Source organism: Schistocerca cancellata, chromosome 1 (assembly GCF_023864275.1).
Source record: "Schistocerca cancellata isolate TAMUIC-IGC-003103 chromosome 1, iqSchCanc2.1, whole genome shotgun sequence".
NCBI classification, from domain to species: domain Eukaryota; kingdom Metazoa; phylum Arthropoda; class Insecta; order Orthoptera; family Acrididae; genus Schistocerca; species Schistocerca cancellata.
The window spans coordinates 888,853,909-888,878,223 of NC_064626.1; the positions used below are offsets into that span (position 1 = coordinate 888,853,909).

A 24,315-nucleotide genomic window follows, 5' to 3' on the forward strand; every position below is an offset into this window, starting at 1 on the left:
ACTTTATTGACACATTCCTGGGGTCAGATACATCACATGATCACACTGACAGAACCACAGGCACATAGACACAGGCAACAGAGCATGCACAATGTCGGCACTAGTACAGTGTATATCCACCTTTCGCAGCAATGCAGGCTGCTATTCTCCCATGGAGACGATCGTAGAGATGCTGGATGTAGTCCTGTGGAACGGCTTGCCATGCCATTTCCACCTGGCGCCTCAGCTGGACCAGCGTTCGTGCTGGACGTGCAGACCGCGTGAGACGACGCTTCATCCAGTCCCAAACATGCTCAATGGGGGACAGATCCGAAGATCTTGCTGGCCAGGGTAGTTGACTTACACCTTCTAGAGCACGTTGGGTGGCAAGGGATACATGCGGATGTGCATTGTCCTGTTGGAACAGCAAGTTCCCTTGCCGGTCTAGGAATGGTAGAACGATGGGTTCGATGACGGTTTGGATGTACCGTGCACTATTCAGTGTCCCCTCGACGATCACCAGTGGTGTACGGCCAGTGTAGGAGATCGCTCCCCACACCATGATGCCAGGTGTTGGCCCTGTGTGCCTCGGTCGTATGCAGTCCTGATTGTGGCGCTCACCTGCACGGCGCCAAACACGCATACGACCATCATTGGCACCAAGGCAGAAGCGACTGTCATCGCTGAAGACGACACGTCTCCATTCGTCCCTCCATTCACGCCTGTCGCGACACCACTGGAGGCGGGCTGCACGATGTTGGGGCGTGAGCGGAAGACGGCCTAACGGTGTGCGGGACCGTAGCCCAGCTTCATGGAGACGGTTGCGAATGGTCCTCGCCGATACCCCAGGAGCAACAGTGTCCCTAATTTGCTGGGAAGTGGCGGTGCGGTCCCCTACGGCACTGCGTAGGATCCTACGGTCTTGGCGTGCATCCGTGCGTTGCTGCGGTCCGGTCCCAGGTCGACGGGCACGTGCACCTTCCGCCGACCACTGGCGACAACATCGATGTACTGTGGAGACCTCACGCCCCACGTGTTGAGCAATTCGGCGGTACGTCCACCCGGCCTCCCGCATGCCCACTATACGCCCTCGCTCAAAGTCCGTCAACTGCACATACGGTTCACGTCCACGCTGTCGCGGCATGCTACCAGTGTTAAAGACTGCGATGGAGCTCCGTATGCCACGGCAAACTGGCTGACACTGACGGCGGCGGTGCACAAATGCTGCGCAGCTAGCGCCATTCGACGGCCAACACCGCGGTTCCTGGTGTGTCCGCTGTGCCGTGCGTGTGATCATTGCTTGTACAGCCCTCTCGCAGTGTCCGGAGCAAGTATGGTGGGTCTGACACACCGGTGTCAATGTGTTCTTTTTTCCATTTCCAGGAGTGTATATCAGTTTAATAGGGCAAGTAGCAACAAGCAAAGCCCTTGGTCTCTTCCTTCAGTGCCCGGAAATATTCTGTACACTCCCTAATACTTATAATTCTTGCCCCATACTTGCTCATTCCTTAGATGCTTTACTTCACACTCTCAACCAACAAAACTGCTTGCCAAAGATATATCTGGAAGGACCAGATGCGAGGTCTAAGCTTTTTACCTAATACAGAGCAGTCACATTAACAAATCTTTAAGAACAAAACTACTTCTGATATACTGGAACAAGTAAGCCCTCGGTCACAAATATTAAGTCAAAATTGACCTGGTTTCGATGCTACTATGAACGTCGTCTTCAGAATTAGACTAACTGTTCTAAAACATATTAGGTATATAGTACATTAATAAAATTAAAGTTTGTACTGACTGGAAAAGATGCAATACTTACAAGTCACATATTAAAAAAGATCTGAGCTGGACAGGCGACGTCATGAACGCTCATAGTAGCGTCGAAACCAGGTCAATTTTGACTTAATATTTGTGACCGAGGGCTTATTTGTTCCAATATAATTCTGACACGGTCACTGAACTTTAGCAGCTATGTTCAAAGTTTTACTTCTGATATCACAAATGTCATCTTAGTGCTCCATTGCAGAATACCTGTATGTGGCTTGCTGGGGTGACAAGAAACTGAGTGAAACCATTCTAAATCAGTATTAGTGTTTTAAGTAGTGTTGCATTACTAAGTCTTCAAGTAAATTTGCATGATTTAAAATAATCAAATACATGCACTGCCATGTCTGGGCATGCAGCCCACCAACATAATGGGAGAGCATCCAAGGTAGCCAATATACAAGCTCTTAGGGGTCCCACCAAAGAGAGCCAAAACAACATGAGTTCTGAATACCCAATGTGCCCACCTTGCCAACAGGCTGCAGCTGCATCACCCCTAGGATGTGCAACTGGTGCAGCTCTATTTACTTCCATATTATTATGTGTCTGCAAATAGTCTGTGACAGATTCTCGCACCAGGATTATACTTAAGACACTGCACAGCCAGTGTACAACAGTTGACACCTGCTTACTAGCCTTGGCACCAGGACTTTGGTATTACTGTGTTGTGTTCTTGAACACAGTTAAGGAACTGTGGTCCTTCCACACAGGCTTTTGCCTGTTTAGAGTCAGTGATTTTGTCAGCTATGATAAACAGTTACAATCCTTTATCAGGCTACTGAAGTCCTCAGACAGAGACTGTTATCTTTACAAACAGAATTTGTTAGGACTTACTTGTGTCAACTCAAACAGCAGTTTGCTACAGAACTGTGATCTTATGTTATTATCAATAAATGTTTTGTTCCTTGTTCATCTGGGAGTGAGTTCTTGTACATCAAACCTCATACTGGTCACTTCGTACATAACAAATGAAACAGTTCAAAGATGATACTTGGATGAGAAAGGAATTTACTGACTGACAATGGAAACTTTGTACCATTTCACAGGTGGTGGGCACAATAATGGATGCTCCAATGATATGACTGATGGAGAATTATGTCCGTACAGAACTAAATATTCAAGCAGAAGCAGAACATAACTTCCCTACCACTGAATTACTGTTAGCAACAAATTCAGGTAATTTGTTTGATCAGTACCATCTGGCAGTAACATAATGGGCAACACAGTATACATAAAACCGTTTCAACAAGGACACAGAATCCCATGGAAAGTTGTGAAATGTAACTATTGGTATGAGAAACTCAGGTTGTTTAAGTCACTGTGTTTGGCATGTGATGCATAGCCTACCTCTAAATCTGATGTAGAAATTCCCAATGAAAAGCCTTCATCAAGATTTAAACATTCTACCAGTAAGCAAAGAGAGTTCTACATGGTATCACTTAAATGGTTGGGATCTTTGAAACAAACAGCAATGGGTGTCTACAGACTATTAGCAGTGTGGGAGCACTCGCGCATAACCAGGTAGGGAATTATGGCTTCACTACTGCTGTACCTTGTGTTATTATCATTGGACGTACTCACCTCACGATCAAGAGGCTTAGCAACACGGACTGAGCCTGTGATGGGGTTGACAGCGAGGCGGTCAGTGCCAGAGAGGCCATAGCGAAGTGGTGATCCCTCAGGGTCACTGCCCTGCAACTGGTACACTTCTTCTCCCAATGGCACACCCTCTGACACCACCAGCCCATCCATATCCCTCGTGAGTACTGGTGGCTGGTTGGCTGCAGAATGCAAGGAAATGTATGCTTTCTTATCTCCACTTTACTGTACCTCTACAAGAAACAACTTTAAATGTAGTCACATTTTTGATGTGAACATTATCTCATCAGTAATGATATCATTTAAACTACTTTTACCATTTTCTCATGCTATTTCCCGACTTAACTATAAGTCTTTAAGCTACTATTGAAAAAAATATATTTTTCCTTTCTTGTTTGGTCATCCAAATTGAAAAGCATATAGGCCTATATCCATACATCTTTCCTTCTCGAGCTTGTCAACCATGAAGGTGCAACCAAAAAGTTCCTTTCTTTCATGGAAATTTACTATACTTACCAAACCACCCTCATAATTACTAATAATGTTTCTCCAAGTCATAGGTTGTCTTCCTAGTAGTAGCCTAGTTTCCTGTTGTGACTGTTTTTACATAAGAATAATGGTTTGGAGATCTGTATAAATCGGAGCAACTGACTCACGACTGTCATGTATAAATCTTATTTGCAGATGAACATTGCTTAAAATGTGTACACATTCAACAGATTGACTGTAGCAAAACTTTCACACTGCTGAATTTATCTAGCACTATTTCGTAAATGTTTGACCATGCAATCACATAAATTAGCCATACGGTATTAACGCTTTATAACAGTGAGTCTCGAGATTTTTCAACACATAGGGCGTCTCTTACAAGTACGTAAACTGTAATTAAACCTTTTTGGCATGTACACATGAGTAGCTTTTTCTCTTACGACGTATTTCGATTTCGCAGCAAACAGTTATTCACCGTTTAAAAGAGTCAAAATACGAGTAATATTAAAATTTAGGTCTTCATGCAAACCGTAAACATACAGCGTCCTATGAAAGTTGCGTAACAGTCTCATTATAAGTTTGATGTTGGCGACATACACAGTACGCTATGCTCACTATTACATTAGTACCCTGTTGCAGATGCCACTTCGTCTACGTAACACACTGTTTGCCATCGTTGGCCATTGTCTTGCTGGGACATGTTCTCGCTCTTTGTTAGATATCCTTACACTACAGGGGAAAATACACTGAGGATGAAAATGGTAAGAAACAGGAGGAAGAAGTTGGAAAGTGATGGAAAGAATACAGTGACTCCACATAGTATTCGTCCGGCCGTGGTACATAGAGAGTGAACTTGACTCTCACCTTTGTCTGTTGATTTTGAGCGCATCGTCAAATACTGGATCCAAGTAGTGACTTTCAATTAATTAGCTGGATTTTTCCTTTTCCTCGTCACGACGCGTGTTAAATGGCAAAGTAGAATTGTAGATCTTAACTTGCTACCTCATTTGCGCGGCTTCAATAACCGAGCCTAACCTGTTAACTAATTAAGGCTTGTGGTAAACAAAGGTATTTAACTATGTTGTTTTAAAATATTATCTGAAATGTGTCAATGATTTATGTTGCGCTAATTGATTCTGGGGTATGAATGGATGTGTTGGCGCCTCTGCCATGTAAGGGAATCCTGTTAGTTTTGATTACTTTCTGACCAGGGTCCTTGCTCGACGCTTGTCTTTAAATACGCCGCTAACCTCGTTAGCGTATGTTGTGGCTATTTTAAATTAATCACTGCTCAGTAGCCCAACACAGCTTGTCGACCGTCAAAAGCCGCGTATGTGTTATTTATTCCTTTATTCTAGTCAAGCTATAAGCATGCTATTCTTAATTTGTTACTCTAGGTAGCCATTAAGTTGCCAGTTTTGGGGTGTTTAAATGGAGTGCGGCTCCTTTGAGTATAGATTTGTCATTTTCCAATTTATTTTTTTTCCACCAGTTTTTAATTGTGCTTAGTGTGTGTGTGTGTGTGTGTGTGTGTGATTGGAATCTAAATTTTTTTTATTACTATTGAGCTCTACTTACTGTCATATTATAAAGAAAGGAACTTACTGGAGGTTAACTGTCGCCGTAAGGTGTTGTGGATTGGGCACTTTCCTGTTACTTATTTTAATTTTCTAGTCAATGTGTAAATGCTAATTATTTTCTCTTTCCATGGAGTGTGCCTGCCTTGACGTTATAAGTGACTGTTCCCTAACCAGTTCTTTAACGCGCCTACGGGCATATTTATATTTATGGGAGAAGTGTGATCCCCTGTTGAACTTCAGCTAAACTGCAGAAAACTGAATCAGGTGTTTATTATTATTCTAGTGCTGTTATCTGTCAAGTGTAACAGGCAACATTTTCTTGGTCTGTTATCAAGTGTCACAATAAATGCAAATTGCAGTGAAATGATGCGCTATTTCAGTTGTTCCCGTGATTTCCTATCTCGGCATCGGTTAATCTAAACTAGGGTGACTAAATTATTTTCGGTGAAAACCGGGACACATTCACATTATATACATTTAGTTGTAGGTGGTTTTTCAATGATTTTAATGAGCATTTACGACATCCGTACATCAACGCCTAAAAAACGGCAATTTTAATGTCTTTTTTACGTTAATTTAAAAAGGGTTTATAAACAGTTATGAATCTTAGAAATGTCTTCATGCTCGTAAAGGCGGCGACTCTTCACCATCTTTATAACGTCAGCAGAACCAACATGAATGGCACTCCTAATTGCCGTCTGGTTTAAATATGAAAGTTCCATACAGTTTTAAATTCGTTACCTTCATGAGTATAACTAAATATGTATATGTAGCAAATATTTGCTTTGTAAATAAATACCTAAGTTGTAAATATCTTCCTCACCATATATTGCACTCTAATAATTGTATATGTAAGAGGAATCGTGCCACCACGTCTGAATCTACGTTTAATCTACACTCCTGGAAATTGAAATAAGAACACCGTGAATTCATTGTCCCAGGAAGGGGAAACTTTATTGATACATTCCTGGGGTCAGATACATCACATGATCACACTGACAGAACCACAGGCACATAGACACAGGCAACAGAGCATGCACAATGTCGGCACTAGTACAGTGTATATCCACCTTTCGCAGCAATGCAGGCTGCTATTCTCCCATGGAGACGATCGTAGAGATGCTGGATGTAGTCCTGTGGAACGGCTTGCCATGCCATTTCCACCTGGCGCCTCAGTTGGACCAGCGTTCGTGCTGGACGTGCAGACCGCGTGAGACGACGCTTCATCCAGTCCCAAACATGCTCAATGGGGGCCAGATCCGGAGATCTTGCTGGCCAGGGTAGTTGACTTACACCTTCTAGAGCACGTTGGGTGGCACGGGATACATGCGGACGTGCATTGTCCTGTTGGAACAGCAAGTTCCCTTGCCGGTCTAGGAATGGTAGAACGATGGGTTCGATGACGGTTTGGATGTACCGTGCACTATTCAGTGTCCCCTCGACGATCACCAGTGGTGTACGGCCAGTGTAGGAGATCGCTCCCCACACCATGATGCCGGGTGTTGGCCCTGTGTGCCTCGGTCGTATGCAGTCCTGATTGTGGCGCTCACCTGCACGGCGCCAAACACGCATACGACCATCATTGGCACCAAGGTAGAAGCGACTGTCATCGCTGAAGACGACACGTCTCCATTCGTCCCTCCATTCACGCCTGTCGCGACACCACTGGAGGCGGGCTGCACGATGTTGGGGCGTGAGCGGAAGACGGCCTAACGGTGTGCGGGACCGTAGCCCAGCTTCATGGAGACGGTTGCGAATGGTCCTCGCCGATACCCCAGGAGCAACAGTGTCCCTAATTTGCTGGGAAGTGGCGGTGCGGTCCCCTACGGCACTGCGTAGGATCCTACGGTCTTGGCGTGCATCCGTGCGTCGCTGCGGTCCGGTCCCAGGACGACGGGCACGTGCAACTTCCGCCGACCACTGGTGACAACATCGATGTACTGTGGAGACCTCACGCCCCACGTGTTGAGCAATTCGGCGGTACGTCCACCCGGCCTCCTGCATGCCCACTATACGCCCTCGCTCAAAGTCCGTCAACTGCACATACGGTTCACGTCCACGCTGTCGCGGCATGCTACCAGTGTTAAAGACTGCGATGGAGCTCCGTATGCCACGGCAAACTGGCTGACACTGACGGCGGCGGTGCACAAATGCTGCGCAGCTAGCGCCATTCGACGGCCAACACCGCGGTTCCTGGTGTGTCCGCTGTGCCGTGCGTGTGATCATTGCTTGTACAGCCCTCTCGCAGTGTCCGGAGCAAGTATGGTGGGTCTGACACACCGGTGTCCATGTGTTCTTTTTTCCATTTCCAGGAGTGTATGTTAATATAGATCAGTTTTAACGCCATTAATAACCTAATATATGCATGGTATGTCATGTGAATTAACGAAGCTCTGATCACTATAGGACTTAAAATCTAAGGTCATCATTCCCCTAGAACTTAGAACTACTTAAGCCTAACTAACCTAAGGACTTCACACACATTCCTGCCCGAGGCAGGATTCGAACCTGCGACCGTAGCAGTCACGCGGTTCCGGACTGAAGCGCCTAGATCCGCTCTCTCACAGCGGCCGGCTTGTGTATTAACGCCTGCAAACGTAGCATTATAATTTTACTATGTCTCTTTAAAATTATTTTAATAACAATGTACATTTTTTTGGCTTTTATGTGTGAACGCCCCAAAAAGCGGAGGATATTTGCCATAGCTTAATGATATTAGTGTTTTATTTATCTATTTTTTAAGCTGTCTGTGAGTTACAGACGCTGATATTCTGCAAATTAACCAACTTCAGTAGTCTTCATCATGCAGGGAATACAACGAATTCTCTATGGTTGACGCTCCAAACAGCAGCGGCATCAGCAAATAAACCAGAACCTTTTCTTTCAGAATGCGGGGCTTTGTGGTGGCCAACTTTGACTGCCAACTTCTGCTTTAGTACGTGACCAGTCGGAGATGAGGGATACATTGCTACAGTTACAGAGTGATCAAAAATGTACGTAAAACAACAGATCATTTCTGTGAAATTTTATACTCGAAGAACGAAGTTTCTTATGCAGTTGGTCCCGGACGCCATTTTGCGAACGAGGCTGTTCAATGTCGAGCAGGTCATGATGTACAAATCTATTAACGGGCACTTTCGTCAAAGCGGAATGTGACTTTTAAACACTTTGAAACGTTTGTTCATCAACTTAGTCACAATGATCTTTTTCTTCTGAATCTCAAGTAAAAGCTCAAAGGCCATACAGTAGCTGCACTTACAGGAGCACCTTTGTAATAACTTGTGATTTACTTTGTGATTATTATGAGTTTGGAATTACGCAATATATTTGTCGCTTTATGTTGTGAAGTGTAGCTTGTTCTGTTACCACTGTTTATTGCTGCTGCTCTGTGGCTTGTGTTTAAGTGGCCTTTTATTATCGAAATAAAACTCGTTCATCATAGGCTGTTATACTTTGATTACAGTCTGTCCAAAAGGTTATGGATCTAGGAAAACGTATTTATTTACTAGAGTAACGTTTCATTTCTTGCGCGTCAAGCAAGTTCAAAAATGGTTCAAATGGCTCTGAGCACTATGGGACTCAACTGCCGAGGTCATTAGTCCCCTAGAACTAGTTAAACCTAACTAACCTAAGAACATCGCAAACATCCATGCCCGAGGCAGGATTCGAACCTGCGACCGTAGCGGTCTTGCGGTTCCAGACTGCAGCGCCTTTAACCGCACGGCCACTTCGGCCGGCTGTCAAGCAAGTCTCTGAAGCGAGTTCAGTTACATCGATGGATTTTTACTTGTAAAGTGAAGAAATGGAAAAAGATGGATCGAAAGAAGTTTGTCAGTATCTACATATGTGACGTAGGTAATTTTCATTTACGGGTATATCAAAGGGAAATTACCTTTCGCGCCTGTACTGACGGAAGTAAAGTAAGGTCAGTTGAAAGCAGAGCTGCCACAGAACTTTAGGATGAGGTTAATGCAAAAGCAATGCTTTTCATTTCATCTGTTGTGGAATTTGACCAGGTATTATTAAGCCAGCAAATCGTATGTGGAGTCGGCTTAAGATAATTCATGAACATCGATCTGCAGTAAATAAAGTTACACTGAAACAACAGTTCTTTAAGGACAAAACTTCACACTGTGATATTATTCCGCAACATATTAGTAAAGCCGATCGATGTTGGTGAACCAGTAGGAGATACAGAACTAGTTTTCCAAAGTTTTAGTTGGACTTCCTGTGAAGTACGGTTCAATTGGAATGCCGGTGATGAAACCAGGCGGTAGTCTACTTTCGATACTTTTAAACAGCAAAGTTACTGAAAGAAGTGCAGCTTTTGACGCAGATTAAAGAAACGCCAACTTCATTTGCCGCTCCACCGAGCGAGGTGGCGCAGTGGTTAGCACACTGGACTCGCATTCGGGAGGACGACGGTTCAATCCCGTCTCCGGCCATCCTCATTTAGGTTTTCCGTGATTTCCCTAAATCGTTTCAGGCAAATGCCGGGATGGTTCCTTTGAAAGGGCACGGCCGATTTCCTTCCCAATCCTTCCCTAACCCGAGCTTGCGCTCCGTCTCTAATGACCTCGTTGTCGACGGGACGTTAAACACTAACCACCACCACCACCATCATTTGCCGCTGTTAAGGTTAATCACAAAATGGATAAAAATTCAGCAAAAGTTCTGTGAATATGAATGTTGAGTCCTATTATTGTCACTAGAAAGGTCATTATAGGACTGTGACCAATAAAAGGCTGTTTAAATTGTCAAGAGAAAGTCAAGAACCGAAGCATCAAGCTCTAAGTGCAGAAATAGAAACATTTTAGCTACTATTTGTTATAATGTTTGGCTTGCTAATAGCACTACGTCAAAGCACATGCCTCACGCAAGGAATAGTTTTCAATATTTAAAACAATAGAAAATTTGAAAAGTTCCTGTCTTGATAGGAAATATTGATTTGTCTGTGCTGAAGGTATTGTATCAGTCAAGGTAAATGCATTAGTAAACCGTGTATGTTAACCTTGAGCACTGGAGGATACATTGTAGCCGGCCGGAGTGGCCGTGCGGTTAAAGGCGCTTCAGTTTGGAACCGCGCCACCGCTACGGTTGGAGGTTCGAATCCTGCCTCGGGCATGTATGTGTGTGATGTCCTTAGGTTAGTTAGGTTTAAGTAGTTCTAAGTTCTAGGGGACTGATGACCTCAGATGTTAAGTTCCACAGTGCTCAGAGCCATTTGAACCATTTGATACATTGTACGTACCTGCGTTGAGGAAAAAAAAAAAAGTTTTTAACGTGGGAGCAGCAGCCAGTAAAAATTTAAAAATCATATTTTTTGACAGCAACAATATTGAGGACTTTTAGTGAGAGGCTAGTGGTAACTGGTACAAAAGCTGAAAATCAGTGTTGCAGAATTTTGAACGAGCAAACTTCGCATCGTCTGACTTAGCTCTGTTATGGCACAAAAGACTAGGACGTGTAATTTTCGAGAACTTGAAGAAAATGGCTAACTTCTGTTTGATTCCAGTTTTAAAATCAAATATTTTAAGGAAATTCTTTTGTGAATCAAGCCAGTGTGTTAAACTCATACGAAGTGATGTAGATCAAATTTTCAAACTTCTGTATATGCTCCATGAGAATTTGTTCATACTGATGTTTGTGGGAGATGCCACACATATTTGGTGGAGCCTACAACTTAATTGTTTGTACAGGTGACCGAAGTTCATATAGATCTGCATATTTCGTTAGGAACAAAAGTGATGATGATGATGATGATGATGATGAAGATGTAAAGTGGTTGGACAATGCTTCCCCATTCTGGTCTTCTCGAGACACTTTGAAGAAGAAACTGTCAGCACGCCAGTCTATATATTAAATCGCCGTCCATGTAAGATATCTTATGAGAATTGGTTTGGGGAGGAAATATCACTAAAGCATATGAGGACGTTTGCAGTCGAACGTCTTATGCACACTCCAAAACTGTTTCCGTCCAAAATTCAAAGCAATTCGAAAAAGATTGTAGTGGACGTTTACAGTAACAATTTTAGGATGTATGATCAAAGGATAACTGTTCCACGATCCGTAATCTTCAACAAAAATACCACAAGGTATCTTACGAAACTCTTGATCAGTAACATTACGTATACATCCGACTTCGCAAAAGATACAGAAGGAGATGCAGCCTGTTGAAAATGGATATGAAGTTACGCGCAACACCAAGAACCCTGAGCTACCGAGAAGGTTGCTCAATTCGGAATGAATCTTAGAAATCGTGATGAACTTCGTCCTCGAATTCGTTTCCAAAATTACCTTGCCTAACAAAAAAAAAGTGAACTATCCAGAAGGGGAGTAGCAAAGGAAAGGAAACTTGACGGGTAGAGAGGGTATGTGATAGCATTTGAGCGATTACCAAATCTATTCAGATTTACAGAGAACTTGGCAGTGTGAGCCCGCTTACGAATATGACGTTAATCCACTCTGGCCTGGATGCACGCAGTGATTCGGTTTGGGAATCGTGTCAAAGCCTTTGCATCCTCTCCTGAGGAGAGCTGGCCCATGCCTGTTGTAACTGGCCCTTGATATCCTGTAAAGTGGCACAAGGACTGAGTTGACGTTCGAGCTGAGCACACACAAGTTCTACAGGAACTACCTTAACACCACACAGACAGTTCATAGAAACATATGCCATTTGTGGACGAGCATTGTCCTGTTGAAAAATGCCAGCACGATACTGTCATATAAGAGATATCACATGAGGATGCAGGTTGTCTGCCGGCCGGTGTGGCCGAGCGGTTCTAGGCGCTACATTCTGGAACAGCGCGACCGATACGATCGCAGGTTCGAATCCTGCCTCGGGCATGGGTGTGTGTGATGTCCTTAGGTTAGTTAGGTTTAAGTAGTTCTAAGTTTTAGGGGACTGATGACCTCAGAAGTTAAGTCCCATAATGCTCAGAGCCATTTGAACCATGCAGGGTGTCTGTGACATATCGTTGTGCCGTCGGAGTACCTTCAATCACTACCAGCCGTGAATTGAAGTCACACCCAACTGCCTTACACCATAATGCTACGAGTAACATCGCTCTGCCTCTCCAAAATACTGGAGGAATGGGAACGCTCTCTAGGTCGCCGCCCTACTCGCCGATGGTCATTCGAGGCAGTGCAGAAGCTCGCTTCATCAAAGAACACAATGCGGGACGGTCGTCTACAGTCTATGCTTCTCGCCACGGCACCACCCCAAATATAGCCTTTTGTGTTGTGGCCTACGCATGGCACAGTAATTCCCTAGGCCAGCTGCTGCTAATCTTCGACCAGTGGTATAGGATGACACCTGCTGCTAGTCCGTTACTTCTTCTCTGACGGCAGGCGCCGACGAGAACGGGTTATGGTGTCCTCGGTGCGCCATTGGGTGATTCTCCCCTGTGGCGATCAGACGTGGTCGACTGTCTCCTTGATAACGAGTATACCCGTCGTCATGTTCACTGCAGTCAACATCTGGACACTGTCACTTACTCCATCTGGATATTGCACGACTCGACCAGTCGGGCAAATGGTGACCCACAATGAGACCCCTTTTAAACTCTGCCAGGTGCTAACTCGCACGAGTAAGCGGCATCTCCTTGTCCTCCACAGTGGTCGCTCTACATCTGATGCTCTTCGCGCGCCTTATTTAGCGCACCAGGACTGGCAACAACACTAAACAAGAACAACCCCAATGCATTCTGGTGGCCATTCTACCTGTCACAGCGGATTGCAACTCATAATTTACATACCCGTAGATGATGTGCATTTGCACGAAATTACAATGACCTCGGACCATGTCTTGTGGGCGCTTCACTTTGTCAGGCAGTGTATCTGACTTGCACAGCAGTCATTGATGTGTCACGAAGTAAGTGTGATTTCAGGTGTGCCGCAGGGGAGTGTCGTAGGACCGTTGCTATTCACAATATATATAAAAGACCTTGTGGATAACATCGGAAGTTCACTGAGGCTTTTTGCGGATGATGCTGTAGTATATCGAGAGGTTGTAACAATGGAAAATTGCACTCAAATGCAGGAGGATCTGCAACGAATTGACGCATGGTGCAGGGAATGGCAATTGAATCTCAATGTAGACAAGTGTAATGTGCTGTGAATACATAAAAAGAAAGATCCTTTATCATTTAGCTACAATACAGCAGGTCAGCAACTGGAAGCAGTTAATTCCATAAATTATCTGGGAGTAGGCATTAGGAGTGATTTAAAATTGAATGACCATATAAAGTTAATCGTCGGTAAAGCAGATACCAGACAGAGATTCATTGGAAGAATCCAAAGGAAATGCAGTCCGCAAACAAAGAAAGTAGGTTACAATACACTTGTTCGCCCACTGCTTGAATACTGCTCACCGGTGTGGGATCCGTACCAGATAGAGTTGATAGAAGAGATAGAGAAGATCCAACGGAGAGCAGCGCCCTTCGTTACAGGATCATTTAGTAATCGCGAAAGCGTTACGGAGATGATAGATAAACTCCAGTGAAAGACTCTGCAAGAGAGACGCTCAGTAGTTCGGTACGGGCTTTTGTTGAAGTTTCGAGAACATACCTTCACCGAGGAGTCGAGCAGCATATTGCTCCGCCGGGTGGTGGCCGAGCGGTTCTAGGCGCTACAGTCTGGAACCGCGCGACCGCTACGGTCGCAGGTTCGAATCCTGCCTTGGGCATGGATGTGTGTGACGTTCTTAGGGTAGTTAGGTTTAAGTAGTTCTAAGTTATAGGTGACTGATGACCTCAGCAGTTAGGTCCCATAGTGCTCAGAGCCCTTTGAACCAAGTATATTGCTCCCTCCTACGTATATCTCGCGAAGAGACCATGAGGATAAAATTAGAGAGATTAGAGCCCACACAGAGGCATACCGACAATCTTTCTTTCCACGAACAATACGAGAATGGAATAGAAGGGAGAACTGATAGAGGTAATCAAAGTACCCTCCACCACACACCGTCAGGTGGCTTGCGGAGTACGGATGTAGATTTAGATGTAGAATTATCAAGGCGGCGACAGGATCCAGAGATTGTGAGTAGTGTTACGAAGCTAAGGGTGATGAAATGTCCTTATTGACACCAAATAATACTTGGAATTCAGTGAATCTACTTCCAGATTGTCAGGCTGTCTGTTCTAAACTGGTTGTACAGAATTAAAAGAAAACCAGATGGTAGAGTAATAAGATATAAAGCTAGGGTACCTGCAGAAGTATATTCCTAGAAACCTGGGCTTGATTATGGAGAAGCCGGCCGGAGTGGCCGTGCGGTTCTGGGCGCTACAGTTGTAAGTAGGCTGTTTATGCTTTCTTATTGGCAATGTTACGTAGCGCTCTGTATGAAAATCACTGGCTGTGCTGTGTGTAGTCTGTGGCCAGTTTGCATTGTTGTCAGCCATTGTAGTGTTGGGCAGCTGGATGTGAACAGCGCGTAGCGTTGTGCAGTTGGACGTGAGCCGCCAGCAGTGGTGGATGTGGGGAGAGAGATGGCGGAGTTTTGAAATTTGTTATACTGGATATTATGAACTGCTATGTATATTATGGTTTTTCAACACTATTAAGGTAAATACATTGTTTGTTCTCTATTAAAATCTTTCATTTGCTAACTATCCCTATCAGTAGTTAGTGACTTCCGTAGTTTGAATCTTTTATTTAGCTGGCAGTAGTGGCGCTCGCTGTATTGCAGTAGTTCGAGTAACGAAGATTTTTGGTGAGGTAAGTGATTTGTGAAAGGTACAGGTTAATGTTAGTTAGGGCCATTCCTTTATAGGGATTTCTGAAAGTCAGATTGCGTTGCGCTAAAAATATTGTGTGTCAGGTTAAGCACAGTCCTGTAAAATTGTTCTAAGGGGACGTTTCACAGTCTGGAACCGAGCGACCGCTACGGTGGCAGGTTCGAATCCTGCCTCGGGCATGGATGTATGTGATGTCCTTAGGTTAGTTAGGTTTAATTAGTTCTAAGTTCTAGGCGACTAATGACCTCAGAAGTTGAGTCGCATAGTGCTCAAAGCCATTTGAACCATTTTTTTTTTATTATGGAGAAACTTTTTCACTCTTGTTATTAAGCGTGTTCTTTTGACTGTGATCAAAGATAATAATATGGGCATCAAGCAGTTTGATGTGAAAAATGTCTTTCTGAACGGTAATGGCAGGAAAATATTTTCCTGACACAGCAAATTTAAAAAAAAAATGCCTTTATGGACTGAAGCACTCTCCTAGTTGTTGGAATTAAAATTTTGTTCAGTTTATTACGTTTTTTGATTTCAGTTTCTTTATGCAGATAATTGTATGTTTCGCGCTCAAGTTGATGGCCAAGAACAGTCTTTAGCTATTTTTGTTGATGATGGACTAATTCTGAGTAAACCAATCGCAGACCTAAATGAGAATTACTGTACAACTGATGACTGAATTTTATTCTGAAATATATATATGATATCACTGTAAGCGAGACAGTAACAGCTATGGATACGCGGTTCAGTCACATTTATGCGCCCACCGGCTATGTTTGACGTCAACGCGCAATGAACACTCACAGATGGCAGGTGGCAGCACTAGCAGTGGAGAGCGCATAAAGCGTGTTGGGGGAAGAGAAAACAGTTGTGTCGTAGCCGTAATACGTAAACGGAGACATTGCCTTTCGGGCCAAGGGTAGAAGTATTTCCAAAACGGCAAAGTTTGTAAACATTTCGCTGCCGCCGTGGTTAAAGGATACAGTGAGTGACAAGATGGCGCTTTCAAAAACCGGCGTCGAGGCAACTGTGGTGCACTAAGCTTGCCGGCCGCTGTGGCCGAGCGGTTCTAGGCGCTTCAGTCCGGAACCGCGCTGCTGCTACGGTCGCAGGTTCGAATCCTGCCTCGGGAATGGCTGTATGTGATGTTCTTAGGTTAGTTAGGTTTAAGTAGTACTCCAGTACCATATCTCCGAGGTCTTTAATACCATATCATACAAATCTTTCATCAAGAACGTCTGTTGCCCGCGCTATTCTCATCTACCTCGATGCAGAGGGTGTTAGGCTCTTGTCCTTTCTTCCGGTCTCTCACCTCTTGATAACGTCTGGTCGTGGCACGAAACATTCGCCACCCATTACGAATATTGAACTCTGGGCCAGAGTTGAAGCAGAGTGGAGTGGCGAACCAATATCTGTCATCCAAGCTCAGTTCGACTCGACACACAGGCGCGTTAGAGCTTTTGTTGCTCCTAGAGATTGCTGCTCTGCCTACTATACTTCACACTCCATATCATCTACAAATTTCAAAAATGGTTCAAATGGCTCTAAGCACTATGGGACTTAACATCTGAGGTCATCAGTCCCCTAGACTACAAATTTAATCATCTCTTTTTCCTGCTGAGCCGCTTCAATAAAGAATGTGTTTCATGACATACCCATTGCACGGACTTAGTCATTTTTAACAGGAACTGTAAATCATGCCCGCCATTATAAATTAAAGTTCTGGTTTGTGGCTAGTTATGTTGTTGCCTTCTTCACAGAGGTATGATGGTCTCGGATACTTTCTATACGAAGAAACATAAAATATTTAGCCGGCCTATGTGGCCCAGCGGTTCTAGGCACTTCAGTCTGGAACCGAGCGACCGCTACAGTCGCGGGTTCGAATCCTGCCTCGGGCATGGGTGTGTCTGATGTCCTTAGGTTATTTTGGTTTAAGTAGTTCTAAGTCTAAGGGACCGATGACCTCAGATGTTAAGTCCCATAGTGCTCAGAGCCATTTGAACCTTTTTTTTTTTCACTAACGTCATAGGTGAAAGGGGTGAACGACAGTTGCAGAGATTTGTACGGGCGAATAGACATTCAGCTGTTGAGCAGCTGAGCGTCCGGGTGCGGACTGCCGTTCATCGGAGAAGAAGGCTGGAATTTGCACGCCGATACCGCAACTGGACGTCCACAGAGTAGCGACTGTTGCACTTTTCAGATGAATCATGTTTTGCGCTCAATCGGACACATGCAAACATCCTGCAGCAATCGTCGTAAGGTTCCAGACCAGAGGAGGGAGTCTTATTTTCTGGGAAATGTTTCCGTGGCATTCCCTGTGTGGCCTCGTCATTATGGAAGGCACACTGGACCAAAACATGTACATCTACATCTACACGGATACTCTGCAAATCACATTTAAGTGCCTGGCTGAGGATTCATCGAACCACCTTCAGAATTCTGTATTAGTCCAATCTCGTATAGCGCACGGGAAGAATGAACACATGTATCCTTCCGTACGAGCTCTGATTTCCCTTATTTTATCTTGGTGATCGTTCCTCCCTATGTAAGTCGGTCTCAACAAAATATTTTCGCATTCGGAGGAGAAAGTTCGTGATTGGAATTTCGTGAGAAGATTCCGTCGCAACGAAAAACGCCTTTCTTTTAATGATTTCCAGCCCAAATCTTCTATCATTTTTGTGATACTCTCTCCCATATTTCGTGATAATACAAAACGTGCTGCCTTTCTTTGAACTTTTCGATGTACTCGGTCAGTCCTATCTGGTAAGGATCCCACACCGCGCAACAGTATTCTAAAAGTGGACGGACAAGCGTAGTGTAGGCAGTCTCCTTGGTAGGTCTGTTACATTTTCTAAGTGTCCTGCCAATAAAGCGCAGTCTTTGGTTAGCCTTCCCCACAACATTTTCGGTGTGTTCCTTCCAATTTAAATTGTTCGTAATTGTAATACCTAGGTATTTAGTTGAATTTACGGCTTTTAGATTAGACTGATTCATCGTGTAACCGGAATTTAACGCGTTCCTTTTATCTCTCACGTGGATGACCTCATACTTTTCGTTATTTAAAGTCAACTGCCACTTTTCGCACCATTTAGATATTTTTTCTAAATCGTTTTGCAGTTTCTTTTGATCTTCTGATGACTTTATTAGTCGATAAACTACAGCGTCATCTGAAAACAACCGAAGACGGCTGCTCAGATTGTCTCCCAAATCGTTTATATAGATAAGGAACAGCAAAGGCCCTATAATACTACCTTGGGGAACGCCAGAGATCTCTTCTGTTTTACTCGATGACTTTCCGTCAATTACAACGAACTGTGACCTCTCTGACAGAAAATCACAGATCCAGTCACATAACTTAGACGATGTTCCAGAAGCACGCGATTTCACTACGAGCCGCTTGTGTGGTACAGTCTTAAAAGCCTTCTGGAAATCCAGAAATACAGAATCGATCTGAAATCCCTTGTCAATAGCACTTAGCACACAAGTAGGCATCTACCATTGGGGACCATGTCCAGCTCTACATTCAGCTTGCTTTTCCTCGGCACGATGGCATCTACCAGCAGGACAACGCAACATGTCGCACGACTCACAGTGTACGTGCGTGGTTCGAAGAGCACCAGGATGAGTTTACCGTATTTCCCTGGCCACCAAGGTCCCCGGCTTTAAACCAAACAGAGAATTTGTAGGACCACCTTTTTCGGGCTGTTCACACCATGAATCCTCACCCGAGAAACCTAGCACAGCTGGCCATGGTACTGGAGGTGACATGGCTCCAAGTCCCAGTCGGTATCTTCCAGAACCTTCAGTTTGCATTGCAAAAGGTGGTTACACAGCCTCTTGACGGGTGGTTACATTAATGTGACTTGACAGTGTACAATCATAAATAAAACGCGTGAAGAATTGAGAATCCATATTGAATTAATCGTTAGTGATCCCAATTGTTTTGTAAGACTGGAAATCAGAAGAGACAATGAAAGTAAAGAACTGTTCATCCGTCAAGGGCCGGCCACAGTGGCCGACCGGTTCTAGGCGCTTCAGTCTGGAACCGCGCGACCGCTACGGTCGGAGGTTCGAATCCTCCCTCGGGGACATGGATGTGTGTGATGTCCTTAGGTTAGTTAGGTTTAAGTAGTTCTAAGTTCTAGGGGACTGATGACCTCAGATGTTAAGTTCCATGGTGCTCAGAGCCATTTGAATCCGTCAAGAGTGCTACATTGGTTGTGTCTGAGAAAAACTCAACAGAAACAACTGCAAGCTCTATACAACACCTACTGATTGCAGTTTACGGCATCAGCTGAGACAGTGTCTAGTTAATAAAGACAATAAATCCGTGGAAAATGCTCCATTTCGCTGGGCTGTAGATGGGTTGATTTTTGCTGCCAATCTGGCAGACCTGACCTAACATTTTCACTCAGTGGAGTAAATTGATTTCTCAACACTCGACCTGAACATTGCATTGCTGTAAAACACATGATAAAATATCTTGAAGATATAAGAGACAAAAGTATTAAATACAGCAGTAAGTAATCTTAAATTTTATGTGCACTTAAGATCCAAATGTTGCTGGAGATAACAGGTACTCGTCGTTCACCCAGCGGGCTACGTCAGTGCACTGACCAGCGAACCTGCTACCTCGTCATCTCACGGGCAAAAATGTATTGCCAGGTCTACAACAGAAGCAGAGTATATTGCTACATCCGCAGTTCCCTTCGCCGCTTTCAGATCTCCTTACCAGCTTTAAAGCCACTGGAGTAGTTGTGAAAACATCAATGAGATGCATCCACTTCAATGGACCCTGATGTTTCTCCCGCACAGCTGTCATACCGCTGCAAAATCTTTCTGGCGGGAGATCTGAATGAGATTTGAATGCCAAACATTCGGCTCGGAAACTCAAGCTCGACACAAGCGCCCGGCGGCACCTTCGCGACGCTGAACGCCACGAGACAATTAATGTGTGCCGCTATTACCCAGGCGGTCGCTGTGGCAGAGCGGTGCTAGGCGCTTCAGTCCGGAGCCGCGCGACCGCTACGGTCGCAGGTTCGAATCCTGCCTCGGGCATGGATGTGTGTAGTAGGTTTAAGTAGTTCTAAGTTCTAGGGCACTGATGACCTCAGATGTTAAGTCCCATAGTGCTCGGAGCCATCTGAACCATTTTTTCGCTATTACCCAACTATTTGCCCATAAAACGGGGGAAGACCTGACGACATCGACCACCTAACAGTTACCAGTGGCGTAGGAGAGAGTGTTTACACTTCATTGCGCAATGCTTTGGCGTCTGACGACTCGCCTGTGGTTCACAGGATCGATGCTGCAAGGAGTACTGCTAACTTTGATTTCATAATTCCTTACTAACCGCTGACTTCTGGAACTTTCGAAGCCTAGCGCGCTTTTTCCAAGATACCTTGCCGTATAATGACAACAATGGCCTAGTGCTAGTTTCACACTGGCTCTAAGCACTATGGGACTTAACATCTGAGGTCATCAGTCTCTTAGAACTACTTAAACCTAAATAACCTAAGGACATCAGACACACCCATGCCCCAGGCAGGATTCGAACCTGCGACCGTAGCAGCAGCGCAGTTCCGGACTCAGTAGTGCTAGTGGTCACGCCCTCTTCGCGTGGGGAGGAGAGTCGGTGTTGACATTTCTCACAGAGCGGTTGGGCGCCACAGATAAGTAACGTGCAGAATTTGGATAGAAAGTGGAATTAACAGCTAAAAAATGAGCTACGTCGGTCTATAGGAGAAAAGTATTTCAGTTATTCCTGGGAAAGGTGCGGGAGATAAGTAGATTTATTGTTGATAAGTGTCGTGTCTGAGAATCCGTCATTGTTGTTGAGCTACCGTGATCAGTGATTACCTGTTTAATTAATGTGAAAACGCAACGTAACAATGGATACATCAGCGTGAATGTGAAATCAACGTAACTGTTAAACGATTGATTGATTAATTAAGAGGATTTTTGGGACCAAACGGCGAGGTCATCAGTCCCGCGATTCCGAAGTTACTACCAGAAGAAAGAGGGTCCGCTAAAAGTGGGCGGATCCAGTCATGGGAATCAAATTATAAAGTAATGAAGTTAAAACACACACAGTAAAAGGCATGAAAGGTGAGAGCAAATCTAAAAACTGGAAAAAAGGGCGGTCTTTCCATGGGGGAGTGGTCATGGGGTCCCAGACCGAGAAGACGTGAAGAGAGGTCCCAACCACAACCAACCTGCTCCTGCTCCAGGAGTAAAGCAAAACTTTATATCTGGAAATAAAAACCACTTTCACGGAGGAAACTGAGGACCAGTTCAACGATCTGTGAATCACCTGCTAATATTAAATCTGGAAGACGATACATAGCACGAAGGGCCAAAAGAAGGGGACATTCCACTAATATCTGGGATACTGTCAGTCTGGTTCCACAACCACAGTGTGGGGGCGGCTCGTTACGCAGGAGGAAACAATAGACAAGCCTGGTATGATTAATGCGTAGACGGCATAAAACAGTGGACTTCTTCCGAAGGAACAGCGCCAAACTGCAGTAGACTCCTTGACTGTGCTGAGTACATTACTAGGAACAGTAGCGCACCAGATGTCATTCCACTTTCTGCAGCTGGCATCATGAAAGGGAAATGGGGTAAGTATCTGCTTCTCTAGCCAAATGGTCAGCCAGTTCATTCTCTGGGAAGGCCACATGACTTGGGACCCAGAGAAAGACAACTGAGCAGGCGGCACAGCCAAGGGCAGAGAGAAGGTCATGGATAGCAGAGACCAAAGGGTGACGAGAGTAGCACCGCTCGATAGCCTGCAGGCTGCTCATCGAGTCGGTGCAAATTAAAACACTGTGGAGGGAGGTCTGAGAAACAAAATGGAGGGCTCTGTGAATGGCTAGAAGCTGTGCTGTCAACACGCTACGTGATCCCGGCAATAAATGGTGTTCTAAGCCAGTATAAGACGTGAAAACATATCCCACCTTATCGATTGTCTTAGAACCATCAGTATAGAAGATGGTGATACTCTGGAGCTCTGTAAGAAGATGACAGAGTACACGAGATGGTCAGGGAACTGGCGAATGGCGACTGCGTAAGAAACCAGGAGTTGGCTCCGTTGTATTTGTAGAGGGGGAATCCCCGCTTCTGCGAGGATACTGTCAACGGGACTAGTGCGGAAACGAGACTGGATGAAAGTAGGCATTTTTAGGGAATTATGTTATGTGCATAAGGAACAATAAACACAAGTGGTTTGAACTGTTATCATTTCAAAGTGACATTTTTCAGTCTTTAACTGAATAACTTCAATATTTGAAAAGTATAAGAGACACATGTTTGTATTAGGCACAAGGTCAGGTTATTTACGCAAGAAAGAGTGATCTCTACGTAAAGGTCCCATACTTGAGTCCGATAATCAGACAGTCGCTGAAATAAACAAGAAAAGAGACATTAATAAAAAAATAGAAGTGAGACGACTTACGTCTGCCGCCGTGACAGGGGCAAAGTAACTTTACGTCTGTCTCCACGACAGGACACAGTTTACACATTATCACCTTAGCAACAGAAGAGAAGGGTAGCTTTCCAATACAGACGCCACTACAGAGCCCAACCGTAGCAACAATATGAAGAACAGCAATGAGCCACATTTCTAGACTATCTTTCCGAAACAATTTGTCAGCACCAGCCCCAGCTGGCAACGTCACTGAAACAGCCAGTGAACATTTCACGGCGGCAACGCCGAGAGCGACAGACTCAGTCTCGCAAAGCCCGCCTCACAGCACAACGAGACAATACGCGACAGCTGCCGCCTGACATCCATTACGGACAAGAATCGTGTCTTCAGGCAATGGCAGCTCACGAGACAACCTATGACAAAGAGGTTGCTAAACCGCCATCGCCGCGAAATAAAGGCAGTGGTGGAAGCAGACAGGCATTAAAGTGGCCTCTTCAATAATGTGGCCTCTTTTTAAAAGCTTGCTGGCCGAAGTGGCCGTGCTCGGCGCTGCAGTCTGGAGCCGAGCGACCGCTACGGTTGCAGGTTCGAATACTGCCTCGGGCATGGATGTGTGTGATGTCCTTAGGTTAGTTAGGTTTAATTAGTTCTAAGTTCTAGGGGACTGATGACCTCAGAAGTTAAGTCGCATAGTGCTCAGAGCCATTTGAACCATTTTTTCTAAAAGCTTCCTAAGGTGCACCCAGCAACGAGCTATAACTTCAGTTTCACAAAGCGGCTAATGCGAGTTACACCAGTCCTTGCAGCAACCAACGTTAACTCAGCCGCGTTTCCACGGTGGTCAGAAGGTTACGAGCAGTCCAACGAGTTAAAAATCATTCCCGGCTTGATTGTCTGTAGATACCGTCGGATCCTAATAACTTCTATTTTTTATACGGTACAAGTATTAATATAATATTCTGGTGGAATTGGCGCCTAGTACACCTGTTTATGATGGTCACAGTTACGGATACCGACGGATCCTAATAACTTCTATTTTTTATACGGTACAAGTATTAATATAATATTCTGGTGGAATTGGCGCCTAGTACACCTGTTTATGATGGTCACAGTTACGAGCTTCCAAGTCCAAAAAAGCTGAAAGTGCAATATGGCACAGTACAAGCGGAGAATCTGCTACTGGAGAAGTATATAAAGCAAATTAGTGTCCGACACAATAGAACATAATAGCAATTAGAAACTTGAATTGCTGTTTTCTTTTAAGACTATATTCAGTTTCTGATATTTTAAATAGTGAAAACGTAACGCATTTGTTGAAGGAGCATTTGGAACTTCAGGGTGATGTCAATCTACACTCCTGGAAATGGAAAAAAGAACACATTGACACCGGTGTGTCAGACCCACCATACTTGCTCCGGACACTGCGAGAGGGCTGTACAAGCAATGATCACACGCACGGCACAGCGGACACACCAGGAACCGCGGTGTTGGCCGTCGAATGGCGCTAGCTGCGCAGCATTTGTGCACCGCCGCCGTCAGTGTCAGCCAGTTTGCCGTGGCATACGGAGCTCCATCGCAGTCTTTAACACTGGTAGCATGCCGCGACAGCGTGGACGTGAACCGTATGTGCAGTTGACGGACTTTGAGCGAGGGCATATAGTGGGCATGCGGGAGGCCGGGT

General features: G+C 44.8%; 1 protein-coding gene across 1 annotated transcript in view; it reads right to left on the reverse strand.

The window, feature by feature from the left end:
• LOC126190765 (cadherin-87A) overlaps nucleotides 1–24,315 on the reverse strand; it is a 699,820-nt gene that overhangs the window by 209,504 nt on the left and 466,001 nt on the right. The window contains exon 5 of the mRNA XM_049931292.1: nucleotides 3,388–3,587. Within this exon, the coding sequence (XP_049787249.1) occupies nucleotides 3,388–3,587 (200 nt within the window). The remainder of the gene's footprint in view (nucleotides 1–3,387; nucleotides 3,588–24,315) is intronic.